General features: G+C 38.0%; 1 protein-coding gene across 3 annotated transcripts; it reads left to right on the plus strand.

The window, feature by feature from the left end:
• The first annotated feature begins 1,827 nt into the window (after positions 1-1,827).
• Tmem220 (transmembrane protein 220) lies at positions 1,828-17,734 on the plus strand. Of its 3 annotated transcripts, XM_047547380.1 has the most exons (7): positions 1,859-1,970; positions 2,676-2,705; positions 2,946-3,064; positions 7,541-7,601; positions 9,705-9,828; positions 11,411-11,470; positions 15,909-17,734. In XM_047547380.1, exons 3-7 carry the CDS (start codon positions 2,948-2,950, stop codon positions 16,042-16,044), a joined length of 498 nt encoding a protein of 165 aa, XP_047403336.1. In that variant the 5' UTR covers positions 1,859-1,970; positions 2,676-2,705; positions 2,946-2,947; the 3' UTR covers positions 16,045-17,734. The 3 variants fall into 3 exon arrangements, with proteins under 3 accessions (XP_047403335.1, XP_047403337.1, XP_047403336.1); XM_047547379.1 differs by lacking the exon at positions 2,946-3,064 and having other exon boundaries at positions 1,828-1,970; XM_047547381.1 differs by lacking the exons at positions 7,541-7,601; positions 9,705-9,828 and having other exon boundaries at positions 1,828-1,970.
• The last annotated feature ends 1,217 nt before the right edge of the window (positions 17,735-18,951 follow it).

Below are 18,951 nucleotides of genomic sequence, written 5' to 3' on the forward strand. Positions count from 1 at the left end.
ACTTGCTGAATCTAGGAATGGGGGAAGCGGGGTCAGTCCTATATTTCACAATTATTAATAGAGGGAAGTGGGGTTCTCCCTAATAACCAAGATGCTGATGGCTGATCCTAGAAGGGGAATGAACCCTGCGTAATAAAAAAACAACCAGTGCCCCCTGTGGTGACTGGAAAGTCCCGGATAATAGTGAAAATTACAACTCTAAGATGGTCACGTGGCACACAAAAGCCTAAAGCCATCTTCATCCCATTCTTTCTCTGTAGGTCTATACAGAGAAAGAATGTACTAATTTGCTAGGGCTATCATAACAAAGTACCACACATTTGGGGCTTACACAACAGAATTGTTTTTTCTCACTACTAGGAAAGTTAAAAGTCCAAGATCAGGGGTGGCAGGGCTGGTTTCCCCTGAGACCTGTCTCCTTGGTGATCTTTTGAGCCTTTTGGGTCTTCCTAAGGTCCTTCCTCTGTGGGTGTCTGGGTCCCACTCTCCTCTTCTTATAGGGACACCAGTTCATAAAGAGTAGGGTCTACTCTGGTGATTTTCTTTTAATCTCTTCAGGAGGGTGGTTGGAGTTCAGCATATGAATTTGGAAAGGTGATTCAATTCAGCCCATAACACTCCCTCTCTCCTTTGTTCTTTTCATGTAAGAAACAGGCCAGTGAGGATGCGTGTGGCTTGTCCTCAGTCCCAGGGTTGATTGGTGGTGGAATTAGTAGTGGAGTGCCATGGAACGCCAAGCAGAGGTAGGACCTGCTGTCCCCACCACACTCTGCTAATGTGAGTCTCCACTGACTATGCCAGTCGCCAAGCTCCCCTTCCTGAACAGCACACTGCAAATCCACCTTTGTCCCAGCAGCTAGCACAAGGCCAGACATCCAGCAGATGATGCTCTTGATATTTTTTGAAAGGGATGAAACAGAAAAGAAAAAAAAAAAAAATTCTCCTGAACAGTTTTAAGAGATTTAAAAGGGAAGGAGGACAGGCACACAAACTCATGATTCGAAGAGAGAAAGATTCTTTAGAACACAAAAATGATGAGGCCTATGGATGTGTAAATGAGCTCAGGAAGAACTAATCAGAAGGGCAAATTACAAAACAGAAAAAGACTAAAACAAGTGAGGGGAGAACAGTGAATATTTCAGTGTCTTTCGTTCATAAGGAATTCACGAACAACGGTGTCGGAAATTTTGTTGGTTTTGATGGTGGGAGAGAATTGTAAATATGTATAATATGTAAATACCTCTTATAATAAAAGCTCATGAAGATAAATGAGGCTGTCTGCGGTAAAGATGTGAGCCGTATAAGATGTTAATATAACTGTCGTCATTCTAGAAATTACCATAATGCTTACAGAACTTTGAAAAAATGCACAAATACCAGAAAACACATACACAGGCCTCTCTTTTTTGCTTTTACTTTTTTTTTTTTTTCCTCCTTTTTTAACTTAAAACATTTTTTAATGGGAGAAAGGTAGCCTTAACGTCGGTGAAAGCACAGTTGGGGAGTTAGTTCTATATGGATTCAAGTATGATCTCTTTCCTCCACGAGCGGCGCGACCTTGGCAAGTCACCCAGGCCTTCTGGGACTCGCTTCCCCCATCTGTGAAATGGAGGCAGGACACCTCGACACGTCTGGGAAGGACAGGATGGGGCAGCAGATAAAGGCTAGGATCGCGCACTTTCTCTAGCCGGCGCACTCCAATCAATCAGCCGCCCCGCCGGGCGCCAAAACCAAGTCCGGGGCGGGGCACCGGGACCGGGGCGGGGCGGGGCGGGGCGGGAAGGGGCGGGGCACTGAGACCCGGACCGGGAGGGGAAGGGAGGGGCTGGGCAACTGCCGCCGCGGAAGGGAGGACAGGGCCGCCCACCTCCCGAGCGATGGCGCCTGCGCAGGGGCGCGGGGCGCACACCCTGTGGAGAGCCTGCAACTGGCTCATGGCAGCCTTCTTCGCGCTGGCTGCTCTCGTGCAGGTCAGGCGGGCGCTGGGTGGCGGGGAACAGGACCTGCTGGGCTCCGCGCTCCGCCCCCAGGCCCGACCGCTGTGCTGACCCACCAGCCCGCAGAGTCGCAGGGCTGATCAGTTTGGAGGGAGGACAGGAATTGAGATCGAGGCTTGGGGAGCCCCAGGGTCTTCCCACCAATGACGCGAATGTGTTTACATGTGCAAGCCACACACCTGAGAGCCTGACTTGTTCAAATGCTGGAAGGTGCTGGGTCAGTGCATGTCACTTTGAAAGGGACCTCAGAGAAGATGCCCTAGCACCTTTCTAAACATTCAGCGTGGGGGAGTCTGAACAGGATCCAAGGGCTGGGAAGAGGAAGCAGAACAAAACCCTTTACAGCGTCTTGAAATCTGCTTTCGGATCCCCTTTCTGAAGGGGATAGTTTGCCTCATTTCTTGAGACTGGAGGATCCTTTAAAGCACCCATTCTAGGTTTGGTATGTCCTCTTCAGAGTACCTGTGCAGTTTCTTTCACAAAATGCGTGGCTGTGTGTTAACACCTGCTTTGTTCAGCCAGAAACCCCTTCAGCCATCCTGATCTGCTAGATCATATTTTGTACCGTTGGCACCTTATCCCAGCATCAGTCTCTTAGCAGTTGAATAAAGGAGCTGACCAAACAGGAATAGAACAGGACAGTATGACTACTAACATGATCCGTGTTTCACATTCTAGGTCAATGATCCAGACGCAGAACTGTGGGTGGTGAGTATGAGCTGCTTTCAAAATTTTCCTCCATTCAACAGGATAGTGTAGGCTGCACAAAACACACAGTCTTATCTCTTTGTCTCTGTTTCACTTACTTTAAAACTTAGAAATCAAAACCTTTGTAAAGCTCTTTTTCCCAATTATTTTTTAGAGGGAGGAGTGTGAAGGTACTCTTTCCAAATTTCTAAATAATTCTCCATGTCCTTTGAAAGTGAAGACGAAATCTTTATTTTCCAGCCATGCCAAAAGCACAGAGAACCAAGCAGCTCTCTGCAACCCTTGACCCTGATTGGAGGCAGGAACACACTTACAAGGCACAAAGAGAGGAGGGCAAGAGAAGCAATCATAATCATAAGGTACATTTCATAGAAATGGAAAGTTACAGAAAAAGAGTCATATAGTCATTGTCTGAGAAATTACATTCTCAGAAAAACAATCTTGCATTAGTCTGGTAGAGCAAGGGTGTTGTGGTCAGGGTGCAAGTAGGCGAGGGTAGAGGTGTTAGCGTCCATGAGAGTGGGCTCATGTGGAAGAGGGGAGCAATTTCACACAGGGTGAGGTGTCTGAACAAAATGGGGTAAGTCTGGGCTAATTTTTCAAATTAGATTCAGGAAAATCAGTGTGATAATGTATCGTGTGTGTGTGTGTGTGTGTGTGTGTGTGTGTGTGTGAGAGAGAGAGAGAGAGAGAAAGAGAGAGAGAGAGAGAGAGAGAGAGGGAGGTGGGGGGGGGGTAAAGAATTCCAAACTCTGGGGACAAAGGTCTCTTCCACATCACCTTCATTACACTGGGCCTAATAACAGTACAACTATGTGTCATTTACTAAGTGCCTACAGTGTGCCAGTCACTTTCCATGCATTATTGCTAACCTTAATGACCTTTATGACAACCATCTAGAAGGTGTGTGTAGATTACATGAAAATACTTGAGAATCCACTGATGTTTAGTATCCTGGGGCTGGGGGTAGGGATTATCCTAAAACCAATTTTCCATGGATACCCAGGGACAACTGTATTCCCTTTGAATAGATGGCCTGAGGACCCTATTCTTGAATGCCTAGATTAGACCTCACAGTATCAATTAAACTAACTGTTCCTTGTGAGTTACCATCCAGAAACTCTAGCAAGCATTGGACTGGGAAATGGCAGGCTTTAGTTCTGTGGTTCTGCTAATTGAGTGAATTACTTTTATAGAAATTAATTAAAACCCACAAAACCAGTATTCATTTAACCAGTGCTCCTGAATTGGACTGTTGGGAAGACAGGGAGATCATCTATTACATTTCCTGAAACATCTGAATTTTGCCTGGTGTCTTTCAGTACAGAAACACAAAGCTGTAGAGTATCACCAAGGAAATGGTTCTTAGATTTCAAAATAATGTTGACCATGGGAACTGTATGTAAAATTCTAGTCAGTTCTCTTTTAGTGCAGTAGAGAACCACCTTCTGATATTGCCTATAATCCAGTTTCACACGCCCCTGAATCAAATCATCTCTTCCTCAGCACTTTGGCCCATATCCTGAGTTCTAAATATCATTTCCCTGCAAACAAGTGTCAGATTTCCAATGTAATGTTGAATTTCTGAAAGATGGCAAGATACATCTGCCTGTATATCATACTACTCCTCAAATATGCCCAAGGTCCCACCCAAAATCTTTTCCTCCCAAACTCATTCCTCTTCCTGACTCAGTCATTTCTACTAGCAGAACCATTCATTGAGTCATCCTTAACATCTCTATGTTTCTTACCCACTGCCTTTAAGATCCCCTGAACAAACTAAAATAAAAAGCAATTCAACAAAAAAAATAATCCAGGTCCAATTGCTTACCTGTATAATGCCTGTACATTTTATCTTTCACTTGAAGTTTAGGATACATAATATGAAAAACAAATTCCATGTCTCCACAGAACTCCTCTGTCATTCCCAGTTCAGCCCTCCATTACTTCCTTTATGGATATTTTATTTATTTTAATTTTTGGCAGTACCAGGGATTGAACTTGAGGCCTTGCACATGCTGGGCAAGTGCTCTACCACTGAGTTACATCCCTAGCCCCATTACCCCTGGAATGACTTCCCAACTCTTCTGTTTGCTTCTAATCTTTTCTATTCCTAGAATACCTCCTGTATATCACTGTCTGCTTCAAGAACTTTTTTCATTTCCCAGTCTAAGTTAAAACTCCCCCATTTGGATTTGAGGTTCATCATAGTATGGCTCAACCCACCCTCCAAGCATGGTCCACCAATGATAGTTACTGTGTCTTGACCCTAGAATTCCTGTATGTCATATTCTACCCAAGCTTCAAGGACTACCTCCAAATGCTGTTTCATCTGACAAGATCTGTCGCCTTCCCGTAGGTTCTGACCATCCTTCCTTTGCACCCTATTGCAACACCGACACATTCAGTTTTGCTTTACAGTTGGTTCCATGCATGCCAGCTCCCAGGAGGACAAGGACAGTTCTTTCTTGTCCTTGAGAGCCTGTAGGCAACCTAACATAGAACCTCCCTCATAGAAATTCCTCCTGCATTGACCCTTGAATGGATGAGAAAATAAATAGATGCACAAATGAACAAATAGTAGGCCACTGTACCTTGGGGGCTGGTACTGCATCCAATTCATTTCCATGTTCCATAGGATGGAAAATCTGACTAGAATATCTCACTTAAGAAGTCCAGAGGTAGCTGTTTAATGATCAAACGTTTCATCAAGGGCCTGGACTTTCTCTTTCTTCTCTGCCATTCTCATGTTTATAGAATGGCTGCTGTAACTCCAAACATCTCATCCCCAGAAAATTGTATCCCAAGTAAGAAGAAGCAAAGAAGAGCAAAATAAGCTTTTCTCCTGTGCTTTTGTCACTTTTATGAGAGAAAAATGTTTCCCAAGTCCCTCTGGCAGTTTGTACATACCAGTATGGTATATTTTCAGGGTTCCATTCTGATTATGCAGCATCCATACATATTGGTTGCTAAATGCTTTTCGTATATTATCAGCCTTGCCCCTAGAAGATGTCTCCTTGCATTCATTACTGGAACATGAACACTACTAGCTGTAAAAGAAACTGGGAAAATATTTTTTTGTAGGGACAGGTGAACAAGGGAGAGTGGTATTAGGAATGACTGCCATGGTACTCAATGACTATGTGTTGAATTAAACTAATGAATTAAACAAATGAATAATGTTATACCCTTCATTTAAAAAAAAATCCATCAAGAACATAAAAGACCATTTCAAGTGGGTTCTACTGAGCTCATGATTACTTTTATGATGCAGTTTTAACTTGTATGCTAGAAACAATTATTTTCAGTCTTTCTGCCCTTTATATCTTTCATCTAATTCAAGACAGAGAAAAGCATCTAAATAACAATGTGTCACAATTTCCATGAGAAACTGTTATTTAAAGGACTGTTTTGTTCATATTTTTACATACACAGAAATAAGGTTTTAGACTGTTTTATCTATTTATGACAGATCTCCGATGCATTGAATGCACATTTTAAAAATCTCTGCCAAACATAATGTTCATATTTATCTTTCTCTCCCTCTGTCTCTCTCTTCTGTTTCTGTACCTGTAGCTATCATGCGGTTTTCTGCTAGGGGAAAACTAACCCCGTAAACCCTGTACTTCTCTAAGTGTGGTCCTTGGCACAACAGCAGTAGCACCCATGTGAACTTGTTAGAATAGCAGGATCTTGGACCCTCTTCCAAACCTCCAGAACTAGAATCTGTAAGAAGATCTCCAAGTGATTCCTATGCACATTTAAGTTTGGAAAGTGCTGGTCTAACCCTAAGTAGCATGATCCTCCACTTGTAAGAAATTACCTGACTTGCAAATGTCACTATTAGCTGGTATTTCAGTAAACAATTATTACAGATAGGTAGGAAAGATGGACACAGGGTCTGTAATCCAAATGTTCTCTCTGCCCAAGGATAAGACAGACACTTTTATAATGAAAGCAGATCACTTAAAATGTACAGTTCTCACAACTTCCAAATAAACTAAAGGTTTGACATAAGCATTGCAATTGATGTGGGTAAGCAACTACATTTCTGGGGAAGTTCCCATGCTTCTTATAAGCCTACCTTCCCTACTTTCTCTCTGCCTGTGACATAAATACACAGTAGTAAGTTTGACCAGAGTCTGCTTGCTACAAATTAGGCTTGGGAACAGGGCTTCTTCAGGGCCAGTCTTCTAATTTCCAAACTTAGCTGTTTCCAAAAGAACTTGATCTTAGTGTTGGATACATCTGATCCATACGTTGTCAGAATATTTGAAGTGGTCTCACAGAGATGGCGTATTTGTCAAACCCAGTATGACCATGTAGCCAATCCAGCTGCTCCTGCCCTACTTGTCAAAGAACATTGTCTTTCATGCAAGTGGAGAAGGTCATTTGGGCATCAAAATTTGTTGAAAGACACTGGGAAGTCAGCATATCTTAAGACCCAAATTTTATGCTCAGTGATAGAGCTAGAAGATGACTGAGCCTTTCCTGGAATAACTGATGGTCTAGGAAGAAAGTAGGTAAAATTACAACCTAACATGGTAATCAGTTTATACATGTAATGCATATTGAAACCTAGAGGTAAAATTACAACCTAACATGGTAATCAGTTTATACATGTAATGCATATTGAAACCTAGAGGTAATGCATATTGAAACCTAGAGGTAAAATTACAACCTAACATGGTAATCAGTTTATACATGTAATGCATATTGAAACCTAGAGGTAATAACTGATGATTTCATCTTTTTTTTTAATTCCTAGATACCTCTGAATATCTCATATATTGGGCATACTTCTTAGCTCATATATTTCCTCTTTTTGCTAACAGGTGGTATATGCTATACCTGCAATACTGACCCTACTTGTTGGAGTCAACCCTCTTGTCACAGGTACAGCTACTGGATTCTGAATAGAAATTCAGCAAATCAGATTTTCTTATAACAGTGAGAGTCTAACTGCTAAACTCCCAGGAAAAAAACAGGACTATCTAGGGATTTCTTCTCATTTCTGATAACAAAGAGGGGCTAATGCTGATCTAGATCATCCTTACCAGTCTTAGGAAAACTTCACAAGGACTTGACATTTTAAGCTATTCTTTATCAAGTTGGACTGAACACTTCTTAGGCTAATATGGAATAGTGGTTATGTAGGTTAGCCCATAAGAGAGAAGGATTGCAGTCACTGCATTGATTTCTTAAGCCACCAAACTAATGTAAAACCAGCACTAATCTAAGTGCTTCTTTTGTGTTCTCATATACAGTGGCAATCAATGTCTATTATGTATTTATTATTTACAATCCTTTGTGAACTCATTTTATTTACAAGTTCTTTGTAGGGTAACACCACACCCATTAATCATTTTCTTAATTTGAATTTATTTAAAATCTATATATATAAAGTGTCACTTATGATAAATTGTTTATAATGTGCATCACAAATCTCTACATATTTCATTTCTAACCTCCTTATATACTGTAGCAATGTATTGCACACTTTTGTTTCCTCCTACCACACCCCTTAAAAGTAGGTTCATTTTTTATGCACCTTTGCTTAAGCCTAAATACATACAAGTCTTAACCATTGAGGTTGCTATACCAAAAATATCATAGACTAGGCAGTTAATAAGCAACAGAAGTTTATTTTCCCAGCTGTGGAGGCTAGGAAGTCCAAGATTAAGGCACCAGCAAATTTGATATATGGTGAAATGGTAGAAGGGACAAAGAAAACTTCTAAGATCTGTTTTTATAAGGGCACAAATCCCATTCATGAAAGCTCTACCTTTATGAACTTATTACCTCCCAAAGGTCCCATCTCCTAATACTATCACCTTAAGGGTTAGGGTTCCAACATATGAATTTGAGTGAGACGTGAGTATTCAGTCCATAATAATATGGCCAGGCAAATGGAAGGTACTTAATGGTTGCTGAATGAAAGAATGACTGTAAAGAAGAGCTTTGTCATATATTTATTCTGTAACTGGTTTCTTAGATTCCTTATACATATATCCCAGGGGATTATATGTGTAAAAACTTCACTTAAAATAACTGGTTTGTTTTGCCTGTAGACTACCTAACTCAGTGCTGGTCAAAATATAGCCATTTCACCTTTCATGATTCTAAAAAACTCTCAACAGACCTTAAGTTGCAGTTTTATACTATAAAATAGTATCATAATGCAAAAAAAAAAGAAATTTTTTTTTAATTCTTTTTTTAAAACAGCATCTAACTAGTAGGACTTGGAAGTTCTCAGAGACCATAGAATAAAGACTAATGATTACCATGTTGAAAATTCTAACTCCCTGTATGCTCCAGACTACTCCTAAAGGCCCTTAGATCTATGTCTATGTCTTTAAAAATGAATTGGTGGGGGCTCCTTTAGTTACAAGCCAGAAGGTGCTTATAACTCCCAGGTGCTGTGAACTAGGAAGAAACATACTGGTAGTTTATTGGAAAGGCTGCAGGTGGTGCTGGCTTCAAGCACTGGTGGACTCAGAACTTCGCTCCATCTCTCATTCTACCATCTGCAACTCTGACTTCACTCCTGGGCTCCACTTGGTAGTTCTGCAGTTCCCAGTTCACATCATCATGATGCTACATCCAAACAGACAAGATGCTCTGTTTTTTCACCCTACTAATGTCTCAGAATCATGTTATTGGCCCTGATTTGTCATCTGTTTGTCCTGAGCCAAATCACTGTGGCTAAGGGAATAAATGGTTTGATTGACCTAGTTAAGGTCCAGTTTGCTGGCACACATGGACTAGGGGTGTAAGAAGGATGGATCCCCAAAGAAAGTAAAGGTAGGCATCATAGGAAGGAGAGATGCTAGGCAACCAAACCAGAAAAGTCCATTGATGTTTATAATTAATGCTCTAACTCATGTTGTCCCTCAAAAAGTGAGGTGTGTGGTTTCTTTTTTTTTTTCTGAATGCCTATCTTGAAAGCAGATTATGACAGTACAAGCACCAACACATAATCAAGATATGTATTTTTAGGTAACTTTATTTGGAAGAGTGTCTCTGCAATCCACATGTTGTTTTGCCTGGTGTGGGCTGTCGGCTTGGCGTACTACTTCTTACTTCACACACAACACAACATCTTACATGAAGAGGAAGGCAGGTGAGCAGGGACTTTGCTCTTTGGAGGGGTGGAGTAGAACTGAGAAATCTTTTATTCCTTTACAATACTACCTTATGTATGCACAATGGTGTCTTAATTCCGCCAACTATACCATAAGGAGCAGAGAAGGTGTCATATCTTCTACAAGCTAGTGGAACTGAGGAAGTGGTGGAGCCAGGATTCAAACCCAGCCTATCAGACTCCATGGTCACCATTACCCACAGTCATTACCTGTTCCATTATATTACTGTCAGGCAGTTGACCTTGACCTCCTTGTAAAGAGCAAGGGCACTATATAATAACACTCAGTCTAACTAATAAGGTGAAAACTCTTAGTATTCTGACTTGGATCTGGTTAAGTCAAAATCATGTCACAGTTGTCATTGGCCACCTCAGAGGACAGTATTTTAAGTCAGCCTCTACTAGTCTTGCCCTGGTATGTCTTGTGTCATGTCTTCTCTTTGTCATGACCATTTGTTCCTATTTTATCAACTCCTCTCCTTCACTTCCTTCAACCCTTGACTCCCAGTCATATTAAGAGCCCCTTTATTTTCTTCTCTACACTCTGTTGGCATCTGCCAACACCAACCTTTAAAGACCTGTAAGACATCACTGACAAGGTGTTGCTTTGCCATGGTAACTTTATTTAGGATCTCATACTAGAAAACTGGAGAGCCAATCCAGCTGGGTCTGTAAACCAAATGGGTTAAATTGCTTCCAACTTGAAGCCCAGGAGTTATGGTAAACTCAAGGTGGGGCTTTCAATGTACTATGGCTGAATGATTGTTTTTTTATTCTTTGTAAAAAGTATATGCTTATATATATATATATATGTACATATATATACAAGAAGCATATATCCACCCCAAAATTATTAGTCTGATTCATTCTACAACTCATTCCTTTTCCCTAAGAAGTAACCCAATCTCCTGCATTATGTATTTAAATCATGCATTGTCTTGAGCTCATCCTGCCTAACACTGAAAGCTCTAAAACATGTAAAAATAATGATTGATCAAATCTCGGATTGTTTTCTGGATTGTACTGTCCTTCCAGTAACCTACAATAAGAATCTGAGTGTTTTGTTGTTGTTTGTTTGGTACTGGGGATTGAACCCAGGGGCACTTACCACTGAGTTACACCCCTAGTCTTTTTTTCTTTTTATTATGAGACAGGTTCTCTCTAAGTTGCTTAGGGCCTTGCTAAGTTGTTGAAGCTGGTTTGAACTTGTGATCCTCCTGCCTCAGCCTCCTGAATCTCTGGGAATATACGCATAAGCCATTATACCTGGCTGAGTGGGTTTTCAGATACTTAATTATGAGGATACACTTAAAAGTTAGGGGACAGTCTTGGATCTCATACCTGCCTCTTTAGATGAACCATATCTTCATATAGGCTTTAAATTCTGAAGAAAAGTTATTTATGATTCATGACCATACTTGAAAATACCCTATAGATGCTATATATCTTGAGGGAAAGTTGCCCAATCAGAACACACTATCAAGTGGTCATGAAGAGAATGTGATAATATGCTTCTCACTTGCAACCACTTCAAAAATTTGAAATATATGCTATTTTATAGGGAGCTGTCTGGTCTGGTGATAATCACAGCATGGATGAGCCTCTGCCACAGTTCATCAAAGTAAGTTTTCAAGTCATTAAAGTCAGATATCCCCACGATTGATAAAACCAGGTAGTGAGTGAAACTTCACAGCTCATGAAAACAGGAATCTTCTGAAAGAGATCGCTCCTTTTCCTCAGGGAGGCTAATAATAGTTGATTCAAATGTTCATGATCATTCATATGTTCATGAAAACCATAGTTTCCTATGTAACCCAGTTGCCAGCCTAAAAAGCATTCTTTAAGAAGGAAAATGACCTCTGAAAGAAACTTGGAGATTCAGGAAAGAATTAAGAGCAAAGAAAGTGTAAATGTGTTGGAATATATAAGTGAATATTAACATAAAACAATAATAATGATGTTTTATGGAGTTTAAATATATAGAATAAAAATATGTGGCACCAGCAGTATCTATGTTGGAAAGGGATAAATGGAGCTAAGTGTTCTAAGGACCTTGGACTGTCTGGGAAGAGTAAAAACAAATTTACATGGGACTCTGATTAGTCAATTATTCATGTTATACTCTTTAAGGTAACCAATAAAAGAACAGAAAATGAATATACAAGGAAGAAAAAGACAGGAGAGAAAAAGCTAATGGGACAAATAGGAAGTATATGTTAAGACAGAGACAGAATAAAATAAAAAATATCAGAAATCACGTTAAATGTAAATGTACCAAATATTTCAATTAAAAGTCAAAAATTCTCAAGGTGTGTAAAAGGATTAAAAACCCAACTCTATACTACTTACAAAAGACGACCATTAAATATGCAAAAAAAGAATATTAAAAGTCAAAAGATAGAAGAAATGCCAAGTGCAATCCCAGCAACTTGGGAAACTGAAGCAGGAGACTCAAATTTGAACTCAGCTTTGGCAAACTAGTGAGACCCCATCACAAAATAAAAAATAAAAAAGGGATGGGGATGTAGCTCAGTGGTAGAGCACACCTGGGTTTTAAGATGCCAAAGCACTTTTTAATAACAAAAACTTCCATTCATCAAGAAACTATAACAATTGTAACTTTGTATACACCTAATAATATAGGCTCAGAATAGAGACAAGGAAAGTTGACAGAACTTTTCTCTTTAAAAGAGAAAAAATGAAAATTCTACCTTTATCTTGAGAAATATCAACACATTTCTCTTAGTCACTAAGAGAACAAGTAGACAAAAATCAGTGAAGATACACATTTTAATGACACAATAAGAAACTCAACCTAATTGATATAAACAGAACACCTAAGAATGGCAGAATTTGGGCTGGGGAGATAGCTCAGCTGGTAGAGTGCTTGCCTCACAAGCACAAGGCCCTGAGTTTGATCCCCAGTACCGAAAAAAAAAAAAAAAAAAAAAAAACCAACAAAAACAAGAATGGCAGAATTTATTTTCTTTTCATGTGCACACATTGAATATTTTTTTTGAAAAAGGTTACATTTTCAGCCATAAAGTAAGTGAGAACACTTCATTCCAAAATTTGTGGGATACAGCTAAAAATCATGCTTACAAGGAAATTAGTAGATTCAAATACACGTTTTAAAAAAGGAAAAAACAGCTGGGCATGATGGTGCACACCTGTAATCCCAGTGACTCAAGAGGCTGAGGCAGGAGATTCCAAGTTCAAAGCTAGCCTGAGTAACTTAGCAAAACCCTGTCTCAAAAATAAAAAAATAAAATAAAATAAAAAGGGCTGGGGATATGGCTCAGTGGTTAAGCACCCCTGGGTCCAATCCCTGGTACCAAAAAGATAAGTAGAAAAAACATTCAAGGATGACTGAAAGTCACTAAGCTAAGTTTCAAAAAAATTAGGAATTCTCCAGTTCTTTCCAGTTAGGAAAATAAAGCAAGTAAATAGGGTATACAATCATGCACACCTGTAATCCTAGCAGCTCAGGAGACTGAGACAGGAAGATCACAAGTTTGAGGCCAGCCTCAGCAATTTGGCAAGACCTTAAGCAACTTAACAAGACCCTGTCTCAAAATACAAAATACAGAGTACTGCCATTGTAGCTCAGTGGTAAAATGGTCCTGAATTAAATCTCCAATTCACCCCCCACACCTGCAAAGTAAGTAAGTAAGTTAAACCCAAATAAAAAAGAAGGTAAACATAAAAGGAGAAAACAATTAAATGAAAATTTGACCTAAAAAAGAGAATTAACAAGGCCAAATTCATGGATTCTCTAAAATGATTCATAACATTGATCAGTCCTGGCAAGACTAAAAAGGAAAATAAAATTAAAAAGTAAGAGGAGGCACAAATAACAAATATCAGGGATGAAAGAGAGAACAGTATGATGTATCTAACATATTTTTAAACTTATAAGAGGATATAATGAACAACTTTATGCCAATAAATTTGAAAATAAAGATTAAGTAGACACATTCCTTTAAAATACAATTGACCAAAACTTTTACAGAAGAAATACAAGTCCTATAACTATTAAATAAATTGAATACATAATTTATATTTTTTCTGAAAGAAAACTCTAAACCTAGATGGCATAGCTGGAGAAATCTAACATTTTAAGGAGAAATAATGCCCACAATCAACAAAGACTTCCAGAAAAAGCAAAAGAAGAAATACTTTCCATCTCATTTTATGAGAAACTAGTAACCTTGGTACCAAAACTTGCCAAGAACATTAAAAGACAAAGAAAATTTTATAGTAATCATTTTAGTCAGCTATTTCACTGCTGTGACTAAATGATCTAACCAGCACAATTATAGAGGAGGAAAAGTTTATTTGAGGACTCACAGTTTCAGAGGCCTTAGTCCATAGGAGGCTGGCTCCATTCCTCAGGGTTTGAGGTGAGGCTGAACATCATGGCAGGAGAGGGTGGTGAAGGAGGCAGCTTACATCATGGTGATCAGGAAGCAGAGAAAGACTCCACATGTCAGATAAAAAAAAAAAATATATATATATATATATATATATATATATACCTCCCAAAGTCACACCCTAATTCCTACCTCCTCCAGTCACATCCTTCCTGCCTCCAATTACCACTCAGTGAATCCCATCAGATATTAATCCACTGATTAGGTTAAGACTGTCAAAAACCCAATCATTTCTCCTCTGAACCTTCTTGCATTGTCTCACACATGAGCTTTGGGGGGATGCAAAAATCCAAACCATAATAGTAATCCTACTCATGACCACCCATGGAAAAATCCTGAAAAAAATTAATAAACCAAATCCTACAATATAGAACCCAACCACCAAGTTGGCTTTATTCTAGGAATTATAATTAACACTACAAAATCTACCAATGTTTTCTACATTATCAGAGTAAGAAAGTGAAATATCTTGAACGATAACAGAAAGAGCATTTGATAAAATCCAATGTTCATTCATGATAAAAGCTCTCAGAATACAGGCTGAGAAGGGAAGTTAATCTGATAAAGGGTATCTACACCAAAGTATGATAGTTAATGAACAGTTGAGAACTTTTCCTCTGAAGTCAAGAATGAGATAAGTTAGTTATTTCTGCAACTTCTCAACACTGCTCTAGCTATTGTAGCCAATACAATGAGACAAGAAAAGGAAATAAAAGACTAAAGGACTGGAAACAAGCTTTTGATTATTTGTTGGTGACATTACTGCATATAAAGAAAATAAAAAAGATCTAAAAGATTATTAAAATTAATAAGTGAGTTTAGCATAATGCCAGGTTGCTAAGTCAGTATACAAAAATAAACTATATTTCCATCAGCAAAGTAGCAGAAGGTGGTAAAAATGAATAGTTACTACTTATAAGAAGATCAAAATAATAAACTTCCTAGTAATAAATTTAGGAGAGATATACAAAAACATTGCATATAAAATTATAAAGAAAACCTGAATAACTAGAGGGATAAACTACTACCAGCAAAAGGATAAATAAATAAACTAATGCAACAGAGTAGAATCTAGAAACAGATCCATACCTATGTAGACCCTTGACTTATGGCAAAGGTGGTATTGCAGGGTAGCCAGAAATGCAGAAATAAATAATGCTTGGACCATGTATGAAATTCCAGTATGGGAAAAAATGAAACAACTCTTACCTCACAGCTTTCATAAAAATCAATTACAAGTGGGTTATAGATATAATGTAAAGAAACAAAACAAAACTTCTAGAGAAGATAACAATATCTTCAAGATCTTTCTAGAGAAGATAACAGTATCTTCAAGAGAAACACTTCTTAAGCAGGACAAAAAAATCATTATAAAAAGATCAATTTCAACATTGTCTAATTAATTAATGTTCTTCAAAAGAAATCATTGAGTGGACGAACACGATATTTTGAACATATATAAACAAAGATTTGGATTAAGTATATATAAAGAATTTATACAAATGAATTATAAATATTGAGAAGACCAATTAAAATGTAACTTTAATCAATTCAATCTTTATACTTGTTTCCCAAACAATTCATAATTCTTATTGATTTTTTTAATAATTTTTTGTATCTTTGTAGGAATCCAGTTGGTGGAAGAATTCAATTGGTTGTTGCCATTGCAATTGCTCTTTTCCCACTTATCTCATGGGTCTACATATATATAAACAAGGAAATACGGTCTTCCTGGCCAACTCACTGCAAGACAGTAATTTAAATGAATTCAGGAATTGTTTTTTAAATGAGAATTTTCAACTTTATTTTATAAACATTGGGGTAACAGGATAATTTCCAAGTCACTTCAGGTAATTTGTGCTAATATTGAAGATGATATTTAAAAGTCTTAAGAACTTTCTAAGATTGCTCACAGTACGAGATTGGATGAGATAGTAAGAATGGGGTCTGACATTCTCCAGATGCCTTTTGTGAAGGGTGTTCTGCCATAATATAGTGAAAAGGCACTAGAGCAAAAGTTATGAACCATGAGTTCTTCAGGCACCATGATACATGCTTGTGGTCCCAGCTACTCAGGAGGCTGAGGCAGGAGGATTACTTGAGCCAGGAGTTTGAGGCCAGCCTGGGCAACACAGCAAGATCCTATACCTCCAAAAAACTAATAAAAATAAATTCAGTATCTATGTAACCTGGGCAAATATGTAAATCTCCTGATGGATATTTTCTTATCTATAAAATAGAATTAATACATGATAGAGCCCTACTTATACATCAAGCTGGATAATATGAGAGCACTCTGAAAATCTGAAGTATTTATGGATTACAAAGGGCTACACATGGGTAAAATAGAGGGGAGCAGAGTTTGGGTAATATATTGAAGTAGAGGTAGGTTCAGGTAGCCCTGAACTAATCACAATATAGTGAACTGGTACAGTGGCATGAAATAAATGAGGACTCTATAGGAAACAAGTGAACAGAAATACCTTGAAAAGAAAAGGAAGTTGAGGATAAAAATGGAATTTGGGACCTATCAAGATGAAAACAGGATATTAATTATTCATAATTACTCAGTGTTCTAAATGAAAAATTTATACTACTTTTGAAAAAGAATATTCAAAGTAACCCTAAGGAGAAGGTTTTAGAGCTATACTCTCCAATATGGCAGCCACTAGCCACATGTTGCTACTGAGCATTTCAGATGCAGCTAGGGTGACCAAGAAAGTAAATTTCTAATTTTTTTCCACTGCCATTTTAATTTAAAAATTGATATTCAATTATTAGAAAACTGTGAAAAGTTTTTAGACAACTTGGGCATGTGAATCTTTTTCAACTATCAATTTGATATCTAAATGAGATCAAGCATTCCCAACCAATATTTAGTGTCCAAATGGATAGGCTGTAAGTGTAAGGTACACACTAGATTTTAAAGACATTGTACAAGAGAATGTAAAATATTTTTTATATTGATTGGTGTCAAAAAAAGATAGTATTTTATGACGTACTGGGTTAAATAAAATATATTAATTTTACTTTTTAAAATGTATCCATACTATGATTTAAATTATGTGATTCACCTTGTATTTCAGTTGGACAGTGCTATGAATATCAGGATGGCAACTTTTTAGCTTATGCTAGCATCAAATTCGGATTTCATCTGAGTAGTCAGATAGTTTCGTGAGATTTAGGAAATACTTAACTCAAAAAGAATTAGTGGGAAGAATTAGTACATATGAGTCAGGAAAACAAAATTGAGTCTGATAGTCTATTGTCTTAAATAAAATACTAAGTATTCTATAAATATTTGTTAAAGGAGGTAGGCAATTTTTTTGTTTGTTTTTGACCCACTGACCACTAAACAAATTCCCCATCAAGGAAAAATTAATCTAGTTGGTATTAAAGCAGCTAACGGGTAATTTATTTTAAAGGTCAATAAAATACATATAATACATTGAGTTTTACAGTGTGTATTTAGTTCACATTATTTATGTCTTTTTTTAACTTTCTGTCTAATAAGCTATTAAAACCACACAGAAAGGAATGGACTTATTTGTAAACTCTCTGTAGGCCCTAACCACCCTCCAAGTTATGCTTAATTCCTATGCTTAAATGATAGCAATGTTCAAGATATAGTTTCATAGCATTTGCATCTCCCTTATTAGACTATGAATTCTGCAAGTATTCATAATAACTTTTGCATCTCTAATTAAGCATATAAAAGATACTAATTTAGCTAGCTGAACACCAATAATCCCAGCTATTCCAAAGGCTGAGGCAGGAATATCGCAAGTTCAAGGTCAGTCTGGGCAATTTAGGGAGAACCTGTCTCAAAATAAAACAAGAAGGAGAAAGGGCTGGGATATAGCTCAGAAGTACAGCATTTGCCTACCCTGCAGGAGTCCTGGGTTCAATCCCCAGTACTGCAAACAAACAAACAAAAACCAAACTAACTTTTGTGGAGTGCTCTTTTGAAAAGAGAGCCTTTATTAATGAACTCATTTTTAAGCTGTTTTCCTACTGAATTTTAAGAATTAGTAAATTTAAATTTTTTATTGTAAACAAATGGGATACGTTTCTCTGTTAGTAAATTTAAAATTTGAATGCTTAAAATGTCTTCTCAAACCCCCACCTTTCTTCTTCCCATCGCCCCTCTTAACAGCTTCTCATTGTCTACTGACAAACAGATCTAATCATGTATTCCTCAACTCAGAAACCCAATAGACTTTCACTGAGTCCAACAAAAGTAGAGTTAAATTCTCACTCTTGATTCATCATTCAAGGATCTTCACAACATAGCCTAGCCTATCCCTGCTTCATTTCTTACCATACTTTGAGCACCTATGGGTGAATCCCCATGGCATTACTTGCCCCTTCTAAATCTTTTGCTATCTCTGCTGTATTCTTTGACACTTATTCAAACCATTTTTCTTCATTTTTCATGATATTTCTGATCCCTTCAAACAAAATTAGTATTTCTCCTCCACATTCCCAGTCTTTATGACAGCCAATTTCACATATTCATATTTATGGATGCCTGTCTTTCACTCCCAGTAAAGGTCTGTGAATACAGGAGCACATTAAGTTGCCTTTGTGGCCAGCTGAATAACAGGCCTCACATCTACGTTCAAAATCCTGGAACCTGTTACCTTATATAACAAAGTAGTCATTGCAG

The sequence above is a fragment of the Sciurus carolinensis genome, chromosome 3, assembly GCF_902686445.1.
Source record: "Sciurus carolinensis chromosome 3, mSciCar1.2, whole genome shotgun sequence".
NCBI classification, from domain to species: Eukaryota; Metazoa; Chordata; class Mammalia; order Rodentia; family Sciuridae; genus Sciurus; species Sciurus carolinensis.

What these genes read in the sequence shown, in the direction of transcription:
- Tmem220 (XM_047547379.1), top strand. Translation starts at nt 1,878, where the DNA reads ATGGCGCCTGCGCAGGGGCGCGGGGCGCACACCCTGTGGAGAGCCTGC. An exon ending in AGTCAACCCTCTTGTCACAG is followed by an intron (nt 7,602 to 9,704) that starts GTACAGCTACTG and finishes ATGTATTTTTAG; the next exon opens with GTAACTTTATTTGGAAGAGT. An exon ending in TTACATGAAGAGGAAGGCAG is followed by an intron (nt 9,829 to 11,410) that starts GTGAGCAGGGAC and finishes GCTATTTTATAG; the next exon opens with GGAGCTGTCTGGTCTGGTGA.